Source organism: Cervus elaphus, chromosome 2 (genome assembly GCF_910594005.1).
Source record: "Cervus elaphus chromosome 2, mCerEla1.1, whole genome shotgun sequence".
Taxonomy (NCBI): Eukaryota; Metazoa; Chordata; class Mammalia; order Artiodactyla; family Cervidae; genus Cervus; species Cervus elaphus.
In genome coordinates, this window is record NC_057816.1 from 13,109,680 (window position 1) to 13,131,782 (window position 22,103).

General features: G+C 44.7%; 1 protein-coding gene across 1 annotated transcript; it reads left to right on the plus strand.

Moving 5' to 3' along the window:
- Positions 1 to 2,113: 2,113 nt before the first annotated feature.
- LOC122704827 (pregnancy-associated glycoprotein 2-like) lies at positions 2,114 to 11,121 on the plus strand. The gene is made up of 9 exons (XM_043919861.1): positions 2,114 to 2,202; positions 3,516 to 3,657; positions 4,613 to 4,730; positions 4,831 to 4,949; positions 6,141 to 6,334; positions 7,266 to 7,382; positions 8,927 to 9,068; positions 9,154 to 9,252; positions 10,975 to 11,121. Exons 1-9 carry the CDS (start codon positions 2,150 to 2,152, stop codon positions 11,119 to 11,121), a joined length of 1,131 nt encoding a protein of 376 aa, XP_043775796.1. The 5' UTR covers positions 2,114 to 2,149.
- Positions 11,122 to 22,103: the final 10,982 nt, after the last annotated feature.

Genomic DNA, 22,103 nt, shown 5'->3' on the forward strand with positions numbered 1-22,103 from the left:
CTCACAAAATATAGATAACCACAATGCATTTTGTTCCAAATAAAATTAACATCTAATATCCAGCCCATGTTCAGATTTCCCTGATTCTCTAAAAGCAGATGTCTTTTCACAGTTTATTGAAAGAATGTACTCATATGTTTCACTTTTAAGTTGTTCTCTTTTAAGACTAAATAACTCTCTCTCTCCCAATTTTAAAGCCATTTATTTGTTCAACAACTGGGAGGAAGTGACATGGTTTGTCTTACAGAATGTCCCAAGAATTGGGTTTAGAGCAGGGATCCACAACACTGGCAGCAGGACCAATACCATCCCTTGGTCTATTGAGAATCAGGTTGCAGAGCAGGAGGTGAGCAGCAGGCCAGTGAGTGAGGCTTCAGGTGTATTTACAGCTGCTCCGCATCACTCTCCCATCACCCAGAGATGGGAGAGTCTCGTTTTAGGAAGACAAGCTCAGAGCTCCCACTGATTCTGCATTATGATGGTCTGTATAATTATTTCATTACATATCACAATGTAGTAATAAAAGAACTAAAGTGCACAATAAGTGAAATATCCTTCAATCATCTCGAAATAATTTCCCTACCAATTTTTGTGGAAAAATTGTCTTCCAGGAAACCAGCCCCTTGTGACAAAAGGTGGGGGATTGTAGGTTTAGAGGATTGCTTCTCTGTATCTTGATCTGTGTTTTTCCCTGGAGACTCATAGGTAGACCTAGACTTGAGTTCAAAAATTTTTATTGCAATATTTCATATGCAGATATATATATCTTAAGGTGATACTTAAAGAGTCTCAGTATTTCTAGATGCCTCACCTTGAGAGATGCTGAAATGCAGTGGATCCTGAGGCTGCCAGCTTCACGCATCCATTGTATACTCCCCTTTCTACCTTTCACGCGTGGTTTTAGCATCCATTGATGACCTTTGCCCAGATCCATTGTTTCATGAGGATGCTGCAAAATAGTGCTTTCCTGTTTCTACCACTCCTTCTGTTTTAATTTCTGGAATTCTTCTATAAAAATAAGATTCCTTAAACTACTTCTGGTTACATGGAATATGCTACATACAAAAAATATGGCATAAATATTGATGATTATTTTCCTTTCTCAGCTCTCAGAATGGTGTTAGTACCCTAGCAATCTGTCACAGAGACAAATGAGATGTTGTCTATTAGTAGTTTGAATTTCTGACTCTTTTTTTCTTTTCTTTTCTTTTCTCATTTGTTTTTATTAGTTGGAGACTAATTACTTTACAATATTGTAGTGGTTTTTGCCATACATTGACATGAATCAGCCATGGATTTACATGTGTTCCCCATCCCGATCCCCACTCCCACCTCCCTCCCCATCCCATCCCTCTGGGTCTTCCCAATGCACCAGCCCTGAGCACTTGTCTCATGCCTCCAACCTGGGCTGGTGATCTGTTTCACCCTTGATAGTATACTTGTTTCAATGCTATTCTCTCATAACATCCCACCCTCCCCTTCTCCCACACAGTCCAAGTCTGTTGTGTACATCTGTGTCTCTTTTTCTGTTTTGCATATACTTTTTATACATTTAATTTGTTCTAATCAAAGAGTGGAATGCTAAAATTATCCCAGTTTTGGTTTCTCCATGTGGATTCGTAAACTTTTCTTAGACCCACTACCTAAAGCCACTCATATGTCCCTGGGCTGCCTCTGAAGTCTTCACTTTTCCATTTGACCTCTTTTCCTCTAGCAATCAGTTCTCCAACGAGGACAGCAAACCATACCTCAGGAAGTTGAAGTTGCGAGGCAGACCACAGGAGATCATGAATGTCGAGCATGGCCCCTAGTATTGATTTTTATGGTGTTCTTAACAGTAATTTTCTCCACGATGGCAAGTTTCTCCATGCCTTAGATGTCCATGCGGTTCACTTTGGTTTTCCAGCCAAGCCTCAAGGAAGAGATCACAGTAGAATTCCCTGAATTCTGAGAATTTTCTAAGACCATTCCCCAAGGTCAAGAATGAAGATAAAAATTTTATCAAGAGCTTTGTATTTTTATCAGATCCATTAGTGGCCTAAAGGGGACAATTAGGGCAGGTTAGAGCACATATAAGCAGAAGCTCCTGGTCACCACTGCATGCTAAAGAACTAAAGCTTCCCTGAGTACTTGGAGCCAGGAAAGAAGCATGAAGTGGCTTGTGCTCCTCGGGCTGGTGGCCCTCTCAGAGTGCATAGTCATGTAAGTATGGGGACTGTAAGCCGCATCCTCTTCCTTTCTGGGTTAGAAAGAAATGGAACATTTCCCTGATAGTCTTAAAGTTCAACTCTTACTTATTGATAAATACCTTGTTATAGGTACTTACCCTTGCTTCTTTAGCCTTGGGCTTCCCAGGTGGTGCTAGTGGTAAAGGACCCCTGTGCAAATGTGGGAGATGTAAGAGATGCAGGTTGGATCCCTGGGTCGGGAAGATCCCCTGGAGAAGGACATGGCAACCCACCCCAATATTCTTGCCTGGACAATCCCATGGACAGAGGAGCCTGGCAGGCTGGGGTCCATAGGGTCATATAGAGCTGGACACGACTGAAGCAGCTTAGCATGCAGGCATGCACCTTGCTATAGAAACTGTGGGTCCCAAGGGTCAAGGTGTAGCTTTGCATGGTTGCACAACTCTTGGGACCCCATCATGTGGTGACCTGCTGAAAATGGAACTCATTGCAATTGTTTATTGGACAACCTGTATAAATGTAAGTGTGGTCCTATGGAATAGCATTTTTCTAGATTTTATTCTAGGTCTCCTCTCTGTTCTCTCTCTACTTCAGTGTGTATATGTCTATGTCTGCATCTCTGTCTCTCTCACTTAACTCTTCATCTCTTTGGAAGTCTCTGTGAGTGCAGATCTCTCCGAGTTGTTTTCTCTTCTTTTAGTTTTTCAATTTTGTCTCTTCCTTGCTTCTTTAGCCTCTTAATTTCCCTAAATTGATTCCTATCTCCTGGATTGTTCTCTTAACCCTCTGTTCTGTTTCTACTTGGAGAAAGATTGGGAGAGCTACCTCTATGCTGTTGTTCATCTGGCAAGCGGTGTGACCACAGCCAAGTGACAAACTCCTTGAATTTCAGATTCCCTCCCCATAAAAATAGGATAATGATCCTCTTCTAGACCTTCCTCCCTGAGCTTCCTTGAGAAGGATACAGTGGGATGGCAATAGTAATACTAATGGCTGTCATTGTTGACATTTACGATATTTCAGGTACATTATATCCATCACTTCACTTATCTCCCAAATTTTCTATGTGGAGGGTGGTAATCATTACATTTCACCGTTTTACCCAGGAGTAAGCTGAGAGTCCAAATGGTCTTACACAATGTTACACAACACAACCTGTATTCAAACCTACATCTTTGAAATGGCATTTGCATGGCATTCCGATAACAAGGTGACGCTCATAAAAACGCTGGAAAATCCACAGTGCCATTACAATGACAGTTATACCTTAACACGGACAGCTAATCGTATCTTCTCTTTTGTTTCTTTTCTAATCCTCGGTGAAAGTTTGCCTCTAAGGAAAGTGAAGACCTTGCGAGAAACCCTGAGGGAAAAAAACTTGCTGAACAATTTCCTGGAGGGACAAGCTTACAGACTGTCCAAGAGAGACACCGAAATAGCCACTCACCCCCTGAGGAACTTTCTGGATGTGAGTTTGTTGGGAGGATGGTTCTCCTCACCGCCCCCTGGTGCTCTGGGCTAGCACTGCTACCTCTTCTGGCCATGGCAGGTGGGAATTTTGGGCTGGGGCTCCTGCAGGAGGCAGAAACACTGGGCAACAGGGACCCCATTCCAGAGGAGAAGGCATTCTCATCCTCAACTCTTGGTCTGTGGTGACTGGGCCCAGCAATGACCAGGTGGCAGATAAACATCCATTTCTGTGTCAAAGATGTGTCGTTAGTCTGACAGAGATTGTTCCTTCTGAAATAAGTGAGCCACTCAGTTACAGATGAAGGGTGAGCCATCTCTGGTCAAAGGATAAAGCCAACTGCAAAGCAAGAGTGAATCCCCAGGCAAAAGAATTCAGCTTCCACAGATGCAAGAATCACAGCAGTAAAAAGTCACTGACTGCCTAATCCATGTAAGGCATAAGAATCTGACAATGTGGTTATTCTTATTAGATTACAAAAAAGGGCATATTTTGTCTTCAAGATTGTGCAGGCTAGCCTGAGAGAAAGGCAAAGAGTAAGTATATGTCAGATGAAAGGGTCAGCTGTGTGGTGTTGATTGGATGTGTCCTGAGTTTAGAGGGAGTGGCTGGGATTGATCAAGGAGGACCTCCTGGAGAAGGAGGTGCTCAGGCTGGGTTTGAAGAGACTAGAGAGCTTCTCAGATGAAGGCACTAGGACTTCCCTGGAGGTCCAGTGCTTATGACTCTGGGCTTCCAATGCAAGAGGTACTTTTTCAACCCCTGGTCATAGAGAGAATATCCCAGATACTGTGTAGCACAGGGAAAAATATCAAATCCTCAGAGAACAAAGGCTGTGAGCTGCATGGTGGTTGGAAAGTGATCTCAGGAGACATGTGACACCCAGAGGGAGGCAGCAGTGGGGGAATCGAGGGGAGCCAGATCTGCACTAACCCACCCTTCCTGGTCTCCACAGAGTGCCTACGTGGGGACCATCGCCATTGGAACACCCCCTCAGGAGTTCCGGGTCCTCTTTGACACAGGCTCAGCTGACTTGTGGGTGCCTTCCATCACTTGTGGAAGTCCAGACTGTAGTGAGTACAAACACCCCCCAACCCACCCACCTTTTCCTTGCCCTGACTCTCCCTTCTCCACCCTTGGCACCTGACTGACACTCATCTCTTGTGTCTGCAGAAACACACAACACCTTCAATCCTCAAAATTCTTCCAGCTTCAGGGAAGCAGGCCAGACTTTCACCATCTACTATGGACCTCAGCTAATTCTTGGATTGCTTGGCTCTGACACAGTTCGGGTAATGTGGAAACAAAAGCTGAGTCAGGACTGACTATGGAGTGACCACTGCTTTCAAAACAGATACAGGACCAGCTGGCAGGACCATCCTACCCTAACTCCCATAGACATTGGCCATCTTACCCACAGGATCCTGTCCCTGGGGAGACGTCTCCATAGTGACACACAAACAAATGGATTAGCTAACCCAGAGAGTGGCTCGGGCTGTGGACTTGCAGCTCCTCTGCCCATGAGCAGCTCAGGGTTCATTTTGCTGGGAGCCAGAAGAGGGGGAGAGAAAGCACCGGCTTTTATATTCTCAGACTGTGTCGGGCACTGGCGTGGTAATAACTTGCTTAAAGCTTCAAAAACCACACACAGCAGATGCATTGATTAGCTAATGATACAGATGAGGAAACTGAGGTACAGACAGCAAGAGCCTTGCTGAGGTCATACCTGTGGTAAGCGGTGGAGCTGGTGGTGGGTATTTGGGGAAAGGAAAAAACTGATCGGGAGACCCTGGGTGAAGTCAGGAATTTCAGATATCCAGTGCAGATAAGCAGGAGGCCAGAGATGTAGGGGGGCCTGATAAGTGTGTTCTCAAACACTTTTATGGGGCCTTTGGAAGTCTAATAAAACCTATGGCCTTCCTCCCCCAAAGTACCTGAGTAGTTCGCCTCTCTCTCTTATTCTCTCTCTCTCATACACTCTCACACAAACACACAGATACCCCCAAAAGGGTATTTCCCAGGCAGGAATTTCATAAGAACCCTGCCAGAAACATTGTATAATGGACTTCAGTATTTCTGGCCAGATGCAGAATCCAAAATATGTTACCATCAATCCAGTCCATTTCTGTCATCATTTCATAGAGACGCCAGAGAATGCTCTCTTGTTCTTTACTCATTTTGTCCATAAGGGGGCACCATTGGGTCCTGGCGGGACTTTGGCTGTCCCACTGGTACAGAAGCCTTGAGGCCAATTTGACTCATTCAGAAGGTGTTTTTGAGAGGGGCAGAAGTTTTAAAATCCATGGACCCACATAAATGGAACCCAAATACCCCTCCCTGCTCGGTCTAACCATCTGAGGTCTACCAAGAACACAGAAAGGCCTCACAGAAAGTTCTCTGCAGAGCTAATGGCATTTCTTCCTCAGCCCAAGCCTAGACCCACTTAACAAACGTTTATGTGAGAACACTCTTCTCGCCCACAGATCGGGAACTTCGTTAGCCTTAATCAGTCGTTTGGCCTAAGCGTGGTGGAATTCGGGTATGATGGTGTGCCCTTTGATGGCGTCCTGGGCTTGGCCTTCCCCTCCATCAGCATCACAGGTGCCATCCCCATCTTTGACAACTTGTGGTCCCAAGGTGCCTTTTCTGAGCCTGTCTTTGCCTTCTACTTGAGCAAGTAAGTCTGAGCTGGACAATCCCTCTCTCCAAATTAGTTGTCAAATCCTTTCAGTTGTATGAAAATGATGCAACAATTGATACAGAAGTATCCTGGGAGATAGACTAACCCAGGATAACTATGGCCCCAGGTCCCCACCTGGCTTCACCACTGGCTTTTATAAATAAAGTTTGATTGGAACACAACCATGCTCCTGAGTGCAAGAGCCAGGGCTTGGTGTAGGGGTTGAGTGAAAAGGAAGACTAATGCAAGGTGTCAGGATACGAGTTGGAAGAAAAGGCAACAGGATATGCTGATGAATTTGACATGGAAGGAAAGAGAGGGATGGTGGAAATCTTTCCTTCCTCACTAACTAACATTTCACTGAGCACCCAGGACCAGCTACACAATTTGCAGGAGCCAGTGCAAAAAGAAAGTGTGGGATCCAAAACAAAAGTGTGGGACTCCATTTTGAACAAGTATTGGGAATTTCAAGACAACGAGAGCAGAGGTGGGGGCCCTGCTGTGTGTGGGGCCCAAAGGACAGCACAGGTCACAGGCCAGTGAAGCCAACCCTGTGTGACTTGAAGCCACACCCTTAGTGCCTCAGGCCTTGATGTTTCTGAAAAAATACAGGCTGGACAAGGGGGAAGCCAAAACCCTTCAGCACACTGTCCTCTGAGGATATCTCTGAGCACTGAGGTCACAGGAGATCCAGGGCCTCTTCTGAAGACTGAGTGGGTGGAGCCCGGCCAGGTGGCCCAGCTTCTAACCTCCTCTGTGCCACTCATTAGCCAGTGACCGACCTCGGTTTGGTTCTCAATCACTCCTAGCCTCGATTTCTGCATATGTAGATGGGGACCTTATTAGGGCCTTGATGGTGGATAAGCACAGCTCTCAGACAGTGCTGTTGTTACTGTCCTCTAAGGATCCCCCTCCCTTCTCTCTGCAGAAGCAAGCCGGAGGGCAGTGTGGTGATGTTTGGTGGGGTGGACCACCGCTACTACAAGGGAGAGCTCAACTGGGTACCAGTGTCCCATACTCGCCACTGGCAGATAAGCATGAACCGGTAAGCCTCTCCCTCTGAAGGTCATCCCAAATGATGCTTCCCTATCTGTATACAGACACAGGCAGACACACAAATGCACTCCCAGACACACAGTCAACAGGCATACACACCACCCACAAGGACACAGACAGACACACAGACACTCATGCAAAGATACAATAGGCACAGATAAACATGCATACCCAGCTAGAGACACGAGTACACACAGAGCCACGTATTAACACACGCATAAACAAACACAGAAACACATAGACCCACAAACCACACATGGGTTCATAATCAGCCCAGGCCTGCTGACCAGGTCTCTGAACAGGGTCCCTCACAGGGTCCAGAGAGGCCTGTGCAGCTGCGGGAGGACTGCACCCCTGAGTGTGAGGTGGGAGGCATAGTTATAGGACTTTACAGGGTGGTGAAAAGAGGATCAGGAAGAATTTCCTCAGCCTGAACAGAGCTGTGATAAGATGACCAACTGTCCAGGGCAACAAGGGACCAAGGAAGTTCTCAGTACAGAGAAATGTCAGTTTAAAAACAGGGAAAGTACTGAAGAAATGGGGAAAACTGATCTCCTTAGGGAGAAGCTAGCCAGCAGTGGAGACAGGATGGCCACAGTCTTGGGACCTGAAAGCCACTCATAAAAAGAGACATCCCACGTCCCAAGGCACACAGTGGGGCAGGGGCTCTAAGTGAGAGAATCGGGAAGGTGGGATCCAGGAGTGGATTGAGAACAAGAGGCAATAATTGATGAGATTCTGTGTTTTACCCTCAGATAAAATCTTACCTGTCCTTTGAGGTTCTGTGTCTAGTCAGGTATTGGCTGATCAGGGTCTCAGTGTCTGAACCCAGGGAGGGGGTGCTGCTCAGAGACACCCTCTCCCAGGGCAGCCGGTCTCTCCCACCCTTATGAGAATCTGCTGCCTCAGGAACCTCCATCTTCACTGTGTGTTTGACCCATTGTTGGTGAGACATCAGATATACCTGTCTGGATGGTCTCCATTCATTATTTTTACAGTCTTCTTTCACTCATTCCACAAACAAGCATTGTGCATCCACTGTGTGCCAGGCACTTTAGGGACATGATGAGAATAAAACTCGCCCTCACATCTAAGAAAGCAAATTGCAAGAAATGACACACAAACATAGTGAATTGTCAGTTTGGTACATGCTAGACATGAGCAAGGGTCTACAAAGAGTGACCAAGACAGGAGACTGATACACACTGGGGGAAAGACATCCCTGAAACCATGACAGTTAAGCTGGAATCTGGAAGATGAGGAGAAATTAGCTAGTTAAAGGGGAGGGTGCTCTTCTAGGAAGGAAGACCAGCTTGTGTCAAGGTACAAAAGAGCCTGGTGTATTCAAGTACTGCTCAAGGATATCAAAAAAGGTGCTGTGATCAGAGAAAAAGAAAAGTCAGGGCAAGAGATGAAGCTCTGTTCAGGAGACAGTCAGGGAGGGGGCAGCTGTGAGGGAGGGAGCTCACAATTTCTTCAAGGAGGGAACGTTCTGCATGACCCTGATGCCCGCTTTGTCCTACTGTCTCTCAGCACCACCATGAACGGGGAAGTTGTTGCTTGTTCTCGTGGATGTCAGGCCTTTGTGAACACCGGAGTACCATCGATCTATGGCCCAAAAGAAATGGTCACCAACATCCACAAACTCATGAACGCCAGGCCCGAGGGTTCTGAGGTGAAGGGTCATGCCACAGGGTCACTCCCAGTCTCCCCACATAATAAGGATCCTCTGGGCCAACCTCTCTCCTTCTCTGTAACAGTATGTGGTTTCATGTGATGCAGTCAACACCCTGCCTCCTGTCATCTTCAACATCAATGGCATCGACTATCCACTGCCCCCTGAAGCCTACATCATCAAGGTGAGCGGCCACCCCTGAGGGCTTGTTCTCTAAACTGGGGTTTGCAGGAACTGTTGGGCTACTGCTGGGAGGAGGGCACCCTCGGCAGTCCAAGCCACACCATTGCAGATGCCGCTGAGCCCCTCTGGCTGGGCCAGCATCTCCCACAAAATCAACCGCTTGAGAGTGGAGGACGGTCTGGGATATCCGTCCTCCTGAAATAAATGTGGAGACACCACTCCATGCTGGCATGGTGGGAGTCACAGGGAGAGGGGAACACTAAGGTCTTCTGCCCTCATAGATGTTCAGTTCAACTAGAGCCCTCAGATGCAGGAACACGGAAAGTCAGCTCTAGTGATCCCTAAAATAGGACATGTGACGAGGGGGCTTGGCTGGTGGCGGTGCTGTGTACTGTCCCACCATAATGATTAACAGTCTCCCTTTCCTTCTTGAAATTTTCCCGGTTACAATAAATTACATGGCTACCTTAGACGTTGACTGCAACTTCCCCTTGCTAAGTCCCAGTTCCCCCTCTGTGAGTCGGGCTGCCCGACACTTCTGTAGGGAGGTTGGATGCTAAGGTGAATAAAGGGTGCACAGTGCCTGCTCAAACCTGACACAGGGTGGAGGCTTCACGCCAGCTCCCTCTGGGAGTTCAGAGCAGGCTGTCGGGCTCAAAGACGGCTTTGAGGAAGAGAGGGAATTGCAGTAATTCTAAAACCCCTGATTCATGGCTCCATAGGGAGGCCTGCTTGGGTCTAGGCAAATCTGCCCTGGATTCCATGCCAACGGAACCCCAAGGTGCTCTGCAAAGGGACCCTGGGGACTTATTAGGGGTGATGAGGGCTATGAACCGACCAGTGGGGATGGAGACCTGAATAAGTCACCCAGCCAAGCCTGGACTGGCTGAAGGGTGAGTGTCGGTCCAAACATGCTTCTCAGAGGGCCTGAGCGACGTCTTAAAGAACGTGTTGTGAGCACTGCTTTGAATATATTTAACAGGCATAACCAACAGGGAGCTACTATATAGCACAGGGAACTCTGCTGAATGTAAGGTGCAGCCTGGATGGAAGGGCTGTCTTTGGGATAAGGATACATGTGTATGTATGACTGAGGCCCTTTACTGTCCACCTGAAACTCAGCATGTTGTTAATCAGCTATACTCCAAAGCAAAATTAAAAGTTAATTAAAAAAAAAAAAAAACATGTTTTGGGGACACATGAGAAGAACAGGCATTCTCTGCAGAGAAAACAAGGAGCAGGAGTCAGAAGGAAAGAAACAGAGAGTGTCAGGGGAACCAGGGACGCTCTTGTTCTTTTCTGGAAAACAGTATTGCAGTATGGCTGATCGGTGTTGCCTTAAGTTCTGCTGCACAGATAAGTGCTTTAGCTGTACATATACAAATATACACATTCTTTTTCATTAGTTAATCAATAAATATTGAATATCGTTCCTTGTGCTATAAGTAGGACTTTGTGGCTTATCATTCCTCTGTATGTTACTTTGCATCTGATCATTCCAAACTCCCAATCCTCCCCTCCCCACACTCCTGCCATATGGAAACCACACGTCTTGGCCCTTTTTGTTTTTGGATGAACCCTCATATCCCAAGGTGCTGAGAAAATCACCTGATACATACCAAAAGAGGGAAATGAAACCAAGAAGTGTGCTAGGACTGGATATTGAGGAGGGGGTTGCAGGTAAGCTCACAGGCTGACTGGTGTGTGTCTCTACTTCCCCCAGGAAAAAAACTCCTGCATTAGTGCCTTTCACGGAGTTGTACAAGCTGCCTCTTCAGAGAACTGGCTCCTGGGTGACGTCTTTCTGAGGCAGTACTTCTCAGTTTTTGATCGAAAAAATGAAAGGATTGGTTTGGCTCCGGCAGTGTAAATGCGTGGACTGGTTCAGGAATCAGTCAGGCCTCTCCTAACACACACTCGCTTTCACTAGGGCACTCCTGCCCAGCGATGCTGGTGAACTGTGTTTGGTGCTCTGCAAACCCTAGTCTCAGCAATGAATAAAATGTTTCACTCTTAATGGTGCTAAAACAAATGGGTGCCTCTTTTTGGGTCTGGGAGCTGCATCATAATCAGGCAGGATCTAGAACCAAGTCTGAACCACTAGGGAGAGGAGCTCAACTCCAGCTGGTTTCAGGGAAATGGGAGACTTTTCGGAAGAACACTGGAGATCCTGTACATAGGAACCAGAGCAGGTAGAAAGATCTCAATGACTGGACCCAAAAAATCAGAAGTCATCAGTTCTCTCTCACCCTCGCTCCTTCCCCTCTCTCTTCTTTGATTGTCTTAGCCCGACAGCTTTCTTCCTTAAGGCTTCTACACCTACTGAGGGAGACCAGGGCTACCTGCCCTAGGGTTTTATATCCCTAAGGCACCTAACCCATAAGGGAAGTAGCTCAGAGACTTGAGGGTTCAAGGGAGAGCTCTGACTAGTCCACCTCAGATGACATATTTGTATGGTATCTCCCATTTTCTTGAAGAGATGTCTTGTCTTTGCAACCTATTGTTCTCCTCTGTTTCTTGCACTGTTCACTTAAGAAGGCTTTCTTATCTCTCCTTGCTGTTCTCTGAACGTCTGCATTCCTTTGGTTTTAACTTTCTCTTTTGTGTTTGCTTTCACTTCTCTTCTTTTGTCAGCTATTTGTAGCCATCCTCAGATAACCACTTTGCCTTCTTGCATTTCTTTTTCTTGGGGATGGTTTGATCACTGCCTTCTGTACAATGTTACAAACCTCCATCATTAGTTCTTCAGGCACCCTGTCTACCAGGTTTAATCCCTTGAATCTATTTGTCACCTCCACTGTAAAATCATAAGGGATTTGGTTTAGGTCATACTTGAATGGTCTAGTTGTTTTCTCTAGTTTCTTCATTTTAAGTCTGGATATTGCTTGCTTCTCCCTACACAATTAGTAGCAGATCACCACCCTCCATCCCTGGTCGAAGCAGAGCAAAACCACACAATTTGGGAACTGATATCCTGAGTTTCCGCTTTGACTCCTCATATCCCGAGTCATGTGACCTTGATCAAGTCCCTTAACCTCAGTTTCCTCATCTGGAAAGTGGCCATCATGATGATAATTCCACCTTGGAGACTGTATGTGTGCCTGGGAGGAGCGAGTAGCCGTGAGAAGGCTTTTTGAATTCCTGAGTCTGGAACAAATATGAATTATGCTGCCTCTTGTGCTGGCACTCTTCTGTTTAGAGACAACTCCCGCCATGCCCAGGGCTCAATGTGAGTCAAGCAAAATGACTGCTTTTCTGAACGAAGACAGGGAACTCTGACTGAGCCAGCACTTCTGTTTTCCTGGCTCCACCAGGAGCTAAAGAGCTGGCTCGCTTACTCCCCTCCTCATACTTACCAGCCAACCTTTCCTTGCCAAATACTTCTAGCCTAAAATCACACGGCAACGAGTGCTGTAAAGGCTTTTGGTCTCCTGTCAGTTCCCCACATCTCCTAGGTAGCACAGGAAGCTGTTACTTTGGCAACCTGCAAAGTCCAATCTCAACCTGTTAAATGGAAGTGTCCCCATTCGGCCCCTCATGTCTAGAACACCGGCAGTTACCTTAGAAACCTTCCAACGCCTGCTGGTTAGTGAGGAAATACGTGTGAACCTGAACTAGCTTTCTTTTCCAAGGGTGATTCCAAACATGCAATGAAGTAACCAGATAGTTAGTCATCTAACTACCCACAGGACTTATCAAAAGCAAAGCACCCATCATGCATTTGTCACTTGCCTCAAAACATCATTGAAATGATCTGCTGCAACAATTTGAAACACTGGCATGTACACTCCAGAAGGAAGACTGTTTTAGATTTCTTTCTTTCTAAGGAGTTTCTGGGGTTGGGATTGCAATTGGAAATCTCACCACACCCCAGTGCTAAATAGTTAACATGGCATGAAAGACAGAAAATCTCATTCAAGGCTTCAGAACTCATATTCTGGATTGAAACCCAAGGTTGACCTTTTACTAGCTACAGGACCTTGGACAAAGTATTCAGCCTCTTAATTTGTTTCTTAGTGATAAAATGGGATTAATTCTGTAACAGAATTCGCTCTTTCACAGACCTTAGCAGGTGGCCATTGCTGTGCACCATTGGCCCTCACCGTGTTACCAGGCAACTGTTGCCCCAAGACCATTAGTGATCTTGCTCTGCCATTGGTTGGTGCTGCAAGTGGCCCCTCCCCAAACAACCAGCTGTCTATGAACATTGCTTAATTAATTCAGCCTACAGTGGATGGAGAGTTGGTTCTCAGGCTAAAGTGAGATAAGAGTTGGATCCCATTCTTTACCTGGGACCCTCCAGCCTCCCTGGCCTTGGGCCAATGGGTTAGCTGCGGTACACAGGGAACCAGCTTGGGGGTATCCTACAGGGCTCCAGAGTCCTCACCAAGGTCACCCTTGGTCCTGAGTCTGGCCACAAGACAGTGGTGAACATCTCCCCGCTTCCTGTCTCGGGAACCTAAGAGCAGTGGCAGTCTGCCTGGGTCACAGTCTGCAGGACTTGCCCATCCTGCAGACGGGCAGGCGGTGGAGCTTGAGGGTCAGTTGGGTCCTGGGAGCCTGGCTCTGTCAGCAATAGCAGCTGGGCACATATGGGGATGTAGCCCTGAGGGAGCAGAAAATTAGGATCTGGTTCCTCTTAACTAAGACCGGGACCTTAGAAGGAGAAAACTGTGCCTTGGGACCATGCCCTTTCATTTCACAGTGGAGAACATTTGTTTGGTAGAGATTTACAGGGACATCATTACCTGCCCAAGACCTGACCTCAGGAACAAAAGATATGACACCAAGAAGTTTGCAACAACTAATCATACCACAGAAAATAAGAAACCAGTCCAGAGCTTCCTCAGATCTACTCTTGACTCTGGCGGGAATCTACAGAGGCCATCACCACACAGGTGAAAGGTGGCAGTACACTTTTAGTGCCACAGTGAGCTCTTGATTCATTTCCTTCCTAGTGCAGGATGCCCACCAGGCCCTCCAGCAGCTGCCTGCCTGACTTTTGCAGACTCAGCCCTCTCCAGGTCTCTTCCACATCCCACAGTAAAGTCTAGAGAACAAACACAGTCAAAGCTCTCATATCCTCCCAAAAGCAGTTTGTTTGCTGTTTTTTGTTTTTTTTCAAACAGTCTTTGGTAACATGTTCAAAATCTTGAGTTCTTTGGTTTGGGACTGAAGGATCTGTACCAGAGAACCGGGAACCTCCCCTTCCAGCTAAATCTTTCTCCACTCCCACATGAACGACAGGCTTCACTGGACACTCTGTTCTCACTGTTGTTGTTCAGTCACTAAGCCGTGTCCAACTCTTTGTGATTCCATGGACTGTAGCACGCCAAGCTTCCCTGTCCCTCATTGTCTCCCGTAGTTTCCTCAGACTCATATCCATTGAATTGGAGATGCCATCCCACCATCTCATCCTGTCACCCCCTTCTCCTGCCCTCAATCTTTCCCAGCATCAGGGTCTCTTCCAATGAGCTGGCTCTCCCATCAGTTGGCCAAAGCGCTGGAGCTTCATCTTCAGCATCATTCCTTCCACTGAATATTGTTCTACAGCTCCCAAAACAGCACTCATGTTTCCAATCACCTGATAAATATTAAACATGGATAAAGATGAATAGGAATGGGATCTTGTCCTCTGGAACTCCCAACACTGCTGCTCCGGCCTTTGCTGCTACCATTCCCTCCCCTTGGCCTAGAATTTCTTCCCAGTACCTTCTTCAGGTTGAAATGGCCTGCTGACCCATCCCTGTTAGCTATCCAGGAATTGTTCCTTCCTCATTCCCTAAAGATGTCTTCCTGTTCTCTGATGGTCCTCGGTGTAAACACATTCCAACTACTATGTAGGAATCAGCATGTTTCTCCAGAAAGACGGGGGCTCCCCAAGGACCCAACCCATTTCCCCCATCATGTCTACACCCCTGCATGGAGGTCAGTGCCTAGCATGCACAAGGGACTCAGTGAGTGCTGACTGCAAGGGGACCTCCATTTTGGCAGACTTAGAGGAGCAAAGACCGTATTTATCCTCTTGCCTCAAACAACTCCAAACCAGACAAACTGAAGCGTTAGCTGTTGTACATCAAATGTCAGGCAGCAGAGAATGGATTCCTGAGACGGGGAAGCAACTGAGGTGAGCCTTCCAATTGCTCCAATGCTAGACAGAGTTTCCAACACATGCCACAGGGAGGGGGTATCCAGGAAGAGCCAAACAGTCTCCCCAGATTTGGAAACAAAGAGTTGGGACTCTAGTTAGTTAGAGTTCATAGGAGAAAGCATGCAAAACAAACCATAAACTTTTTAAAAACACAGTGGGAAAAAATGAATTTTGTGTCAGAGAGCTTTGAAACAACTTTAAGAATCCTATAATACATGCAACTGGAACCCCACAGGAAGTTAAAGATAAGAGAATAAAGAAAAGAACTGCAAAACTATTGGCCAAAAATTTTCCATATATGATGAAAGCTTTAAACCCATAAACACAAAAACTCAATTAACTCAAGTACAAGAAATATGAGAACTACACCAAGGCACATCATAATTCATTCATTTAAAACAGGCAATGAAAGAAATGTAGCCAGAAGGAAAAAGAGATACATAATAAAAAATAAATAAATAAATAAGAATGACAGCAGATTAGGCACATGAAACAATGTTAGTCAGAAGGTACTGGCACCACATTTTAAAATGCAGACAGATACACAATTGATTCAGAATTCTATACCCAAGAAAGATCCATTTCAAACACAAGATAAAATAAAGACTTTTGCAGACCCAAAAGCTGCAAGAATTCTTCACCAACAGACCAATGTAATAAGAAATGTGTTTAAAAGGCCTCAAGTCAGAAGGACTTTAAAAGGTAGTGGAAATCTGAATCTATGGAGGAATGCAAAGCACGTGAAATGATAAATATGTAACATATATTTAAAAGTATATATATATATATATATATATATATATATATATATATATGGATTTCCCCAGAGGCCTAGTGGTTGGGAATCTGATTTGCAATACAGGGAACACTGGTTCAATCCTTTCTCAGAGAATTAAGATCCCACATGCGACTGAGCAAGTAAGCCTGCATGTCTCAAATAGAGAGTCTATGTGCTGCAACTACTGAGCTTGCCCTCCTCAAGTACAGAGTCCCTGTTTTACAAGGAAGATTCTGCATGCCATAGCTAAGACCCAACACAGGCAAATAAAGGAATAAATCATTTTTTAAAAGAGATTTTTCTTATTCTACATGTAAAGTAATAGATCACTTGATGATAGACTGTGGCAAGGTAAAGAGACATTGAGTGTGAAAGTGTCTATTAGTCGTGTCTGACTCTTTGTGATCCCATGGACTATAGGCCACCAGGCTCTTCTGCCCATGGGATTTCCAAGGCAAGAATACTGGAGTGGGTTGCCATTTCCTTCTCCAGGGTATCTTCCCAACCCGGGGATCAAATTCAGGTCTCCAGCATTAGAGGAAGATTTGTTTTACCATCTGAGCCATCAACTAGAGCCTGAGCCATCACCTAGAGCCAGACATCCTGGAATGAGAAGTCAAGTGGGCCTTAGGCAGCATCACTACGAACAAAACTAGTGGAGGTGATGAAATTCCAGTTGAGCTATTCCAAAGCCTAAAAGATGATGCTGTGAAAATGCTGCACTCAATATGCCAGCAAATCTAGAAAACTCAGCATTAGCCACAGGACTGGAAATGGTCAGTTTTCATCCCAATCCCAAAGAAGAGCAATGCCAACGAATGTTCAAACTACCACACAGTTGCTCTCATCTCACATACTAGTAAAGTAATGCTCAACATTCTCCAAGCCAGACTTCAAGAGTACTTGAACCATGAACTTACAGATGTTCAAGCTGGTTATAGAAAAGGCAGAGGAACCAGAGATCAAATTGCCAACATCTGTTGGAATATTGAAAAAGCAAGAGAGTTCCAGAAAAACATCTATTTCTGCTTTATTGACTATGCCAAAGCCTTTGACTGTGTGGATCAAAACAAACTGTGGAAAATTCTTGAAAAGATGGGAATACCAGATCACCTGACCTGTCTCATGAGAAATCGGTATGCAGGTCAGGAAGCAGAGATTAGAATGGTACATAGAACAACAGACTGGTTCCAAATAGGGAAAGGAGTTCATCAAGGCTGTATATTTTCACCCTGCTTATTTAACTTATATGCAGAGGACATCATGAGAAATGCTGGACTGGAAGAAGCACAAGCTGGAATCAAGATTGCCGGGAGAAATATCAATAACCTCAGATATGCAGATGACAGCACCCTTATGGCAGAAAGGGAAGTGGAACTAAAGAGCCTCTTGATGAAAATGAAAAAGTTGGCTTAAAGTTCAACATTCAGAAAACTGTCATCATGGAATCTGGTCCCATCTCTTCATGGCAAATAGGTGGGGAAACAGTTGAAACAGTGAGAGACTTTATTTTGGGGGGCTCCAAAATCACTGCAGATGGTGAATGCAGCCATGAAATTAAAACATGCTTGTTCCTTGGAAGAAAACTTATGACCAACCTAGAGAGCATATTAAAAAGCAGAGACATTACTTTACCAACAAAGTTCCATCTAGTCAAGGCTATGGTTTTTTCCAGTAGTCATGTATGGCTCTGAGAGTTGGATTATAAAGAAAGCTGAGCACCAAAGAATTGATGTTTTTGAACTGAGGTGTTGGAGAAGATTCTTGAGATTCCTTTGGACTGCAGGGATGTCCAACCAGTCCATCCTAAAGGAAATCAGTCCTGAATATTCATCGGAAGGACTGATACTGAAGCTGAAACTCCAATACTTTGGCCACCTGATGCAAAGAACCAACTGATTGGAAAAGACCCTGATTCTGGGAAACATTGAAGGCAGGAGGAGAAAGGGAAGACAGAGGGTGAGATGGTTGGATGGCATCACTGACACAATGGACACGAGTTTGAGTAGGCTCCAGGAGTTGGTGATGGACAGGGAAGCCGGGCATGCTGCCGTCCATCAGGTCTCAAAGAGTCAGACATGACTGAAAGACTGAACTGAACTGAACTGAGCCATCAGATGAATAGCATGAATTTTTAAAACTACAATAAAAAAAAGTCATAGCTAATTAACTGATAAAGCATATAAAGGTATACAAGGAACTTCCCAGGTGACTCAGTGGTAAAAATCTGCCTGCCAGTGTTGGATATGTGGGTTCCATCCCTGATCCATGAATATCCCACCTGCAATGGAGCAGTTACACCCATGTACCACAGCTATTGAGCCTGTGCTCTAGCGTCTGGGAACTGCAACTACTGACTCCACCTATCATATAGCCCATGCTTTGCAACAGGAGAAATTAAAGCAATAAGAATCCTGCACACTGCAATGAAGAGTAGCCCTGGCTCATTGCAACTCGAGAAGCAAAAAATAAATAAATAAAACTATTTTTAAAAATAAATAGAAAATAAAAAGTGGACTGGATGGAAAGAATTGCAGATTAGACACTACATAGAAAAAAAATATCAGTGTACTTGAAGAAGCAACAGCAGAAACTATGCAAAACAAACCCTAAATTAAAAGAAGACTTGACGGGGTGAAAAACTAGTTATGTGTCAAGAGAGCGTTGAAATAATTTGAAGAATACTAAACTACAGGTAACTGAAGCCCCACAGGAACCTCATTTCCATTCCTTTTAATTTCTTTAGAAAATAACTGACTGTTTAAAGCAAAGATTGTAACAATATATCATGTGATTTATAATGGATGTAGAAGTGAAATGTGTGACAACAACAGCAAAAAGGCCAGGAGGGAGGGAATGAGAGTATTGCATGATTACGTTCTTATTCTACAAGTAAAGCAATAGAAGATCACTTGATGATCGACTGGCAAGGGAAAGATGCATGCCATGAATCTCAATACAGCCACTTCATAAAAAAGAGTTACAGCTAATAAACTGACAAGCGATATAAAAGGGAATCATAAAAACTACTCAAAGCAAAGCAGTCAGGGGGAGAATGAAAAATGGGAAGAAAGAACATGGGACAGATTGAAAACAAACAGCAAGATGATAGAATTAAACCCATCTAAAGCTAACCCCACAGATGCGAATGCAGATTGAAGACATAACCCAGGCCCCAGACGACAGCCGATCCCCATACACTGCACTCTAGAGCAGAAACAGAACCTGCCAGATACCGAGGCCCATGTGCCTGGGCACGTAACGGCAGAAAAAGTTTATATGGAACAGTATGTTAGAAGAATTCTATCATACAAAGAATACTCTCTGTTTATAAAGAACTTAAATTAGAAATCAGTGTTCACTGGACAGCAGAAGAATAAGGTGATAGCATAGTGCCGACCTTCCCTCTTTTACTACCCTAATTCTGCCCAGGAGGGAGCACATAAATTGGCAGAACTTACACATCTTCAGTACTAGACATACCTGACTGGCGTTATTTGTTTGATTTTCATGTTTCAGTCTCCCTTCTCCTCTCCTGTCTGCCCCATCTTAAGCCGCAGGGGCTACTCTTCTAAGCCACAGCTAAGTCACTCCATACAAATCTGTACGGTGTTTGCTGAGTCTCCCATAAACCAGTAAACCTTGTTTCTTCCTATTTTGTACTTCTGGTTCTTTTCTGCCAACCCTGGCTCTTGTCCCACCTCCTGGGATCCTGGTCTCTGTCACTTGCAGCTATGTTCCCATACACCAGGCCTCGATTACACCCAATGGCATTCCTTTTCAGAGTGGCCATCATACATGCAAAAAGAGAAAGACCAGGCAGCTCCTTACTCTCTTCTCTTGTTCGTTCACAACATACATTCACTGAAAACATGAGTAGCAAGTCTGTTATTTACACACCTTCAAGTTGAGGACTTTCAAAGACGTGAAAGTGCATTTGAATGTCCAAACACGTCAGTTAGTTCACAGGCCTGACACACATCGTTTTGGTTACATCCCTGACAAGATACTATGCTTTTATGTACTTTACTGCATAGAACTATATGGGGTAGAGTAGTACAGTATCATTCTTTCAAACCTACAATGTCTGAAAGGTCAGATTTGAACACCCTTTGAAATGGAACTTGTTCATATATAGGGGACTTACTGTTCTGTAAGATGTGTGGATACAAAAGTGAACACACCATCTCCAGGTCCAAGGAAGTCACATTCCTGGTTGGCATATTCGGGGAAATATGAGCGCTCCCTACTCCAATACATCTCAGTCCTTCAGATGACCTTGATCAGGAACAAAAAATATTAAAATAGTAATAATCATCTTGCTCTTACCTGCTTCTAAAAAGTGTTGTTTAGCTGCTCAGTACTGGATTTTGTTATGCTGGTGGACTGGATGGCAAAGTGATGTGAACAGGAGTAAGGAAGGTGAGAGAAGGTCGGTCAAAATGTGAGGTAACAAAGGCAAGATATTTAAGAAGCTGAAGAATTGAGAGAGGTTTGGCCCTGAGTTGGAAAAGCAGTTTTCAAAACAAATTGGGTCATGTGATATGTATAATACCCAATTCAATCCTTAGAAGAGCTCTAGTGACGAGTTTGTCTTCTTCTTCTTTTTTTTTTTTTTTTTCCTGGAATGCTGCTTGGATCATCAAGTAGTTTCTCACTTCTGCTCCTTCCTCTTGGCTCCCACATTATGCCCAGCAGTTCAGGCTGATCCATCCAGAAAGGTTTTGTTCTTTTAGGCAGGAGCCTAAAAACTGCCTAACTGTAACTGCCTACAAAATACTCTATTATCTGTTTTTCTTTCAAAACCAAATGTATTTTGTTATTAGGCAATGTGCCCAGTAGCTAAAAGACTGCATTTCCTAACTGCCAGTGCTCTTAGTCATGACTGGTGACTTGTGATATAGCAGACATGTAAGAGCGATTTCTTGGAAGGCTGCTTTTTCAAGGAGCTGATTCAGCTGGGAGACGAGTCTCTTTCCTTCCCTACCTTCTAGCTAAAGGCTGTCTTGTTTCCAGATGTGATGGCTGGAACTCTTGAAGCTGCTTTGGACCAATAAGTAACCTTGAAGATGGATACCATTCAAGGTCTGGCTGGCCCACCTCCCGATTTATTTCAGTGGGAGAAAAAAACATCAAGTTTATCTTGTTAAAGGTATGGTTGTTTTAGTTTTTTGCAATGTGCATCCAAACTTAATCCTGATACTAGTATGTTTAGCCTTATTATTTTGTTGGGTTTAGTGATTGCATTTATATTTTGAATTTGTCTTATTTTTTATTTTGAGGATTGGTTCATAAAGTGCACATATACCTAAGTAGTATAAATGCAAAATTACTGTTAAAAAAATATTGTTACAGAGTTTGAATTTTTATTCTTTCTTTTCTTCTTTCCTTTCTGGTTTTCCCCACATTTGTGTAGCCTAGTATATGTCCTCTCTTTTAATCTCGTCTGAATCCCTATTAACAGGCCAAAGGTGATGAAGGAACAGGCTGGGGAGAACCAAAGAAGAGCAAAGCACAGGTACATGAGTGAAGGCTGGTGGCCCTTGTTACTCACCATGAATATTCTGCAGTAGGATCACATTCTCCTGCCCTTCTGTATACCCATCACCCGCAGGTTTGTTATGACCATGGAAGTTCCATTGGCCAGTGGAGTTTGAGTAGAGATGACATATCACTTCAAAATGGAAGTCTTTAAGAACCAGAGCCTAACTGGCCTCACACTCCCTTCCCCTGCATCCGGAGGGAACCTCCATCAACTTATGTCCCTGAAAGTAAGTGTTGAACAGAGTTCCCTGTCTACTAAGCTCAGATGTGAGTGAGAAATAAATCTTAGTTATTAAGACATTGAGATTTGGGCATTTTATGTTTTCATACTGTAACTTTCTCTCCACTGAAAGAGGGGAATATAACTCGAACTCTTAAT

Coding starts and splice junctions, on each gene's coding strand:
- LOC122704827 (XM_043919861.1), top strand. CDS start 2,150: ATGAAGTGGCTTGTGCTCCTCGGGCTGGTGGCCCTCTCAGAGTGCATA. Junction 3,658..4,612: donor CCCTGAGGAACTTTCTGGAT/GTGAGTTTGTTG, acceptor TGGTCTCCACAG/AGTGCCTACGTGGGGACCAT. Junction 7,383..8,926: donor TGGCAGATAAGCATGAACCG/GTAAGCCTCTCC, acceptor ACTGTCTCTCAG/CACCACCATGAACGGGGAAG.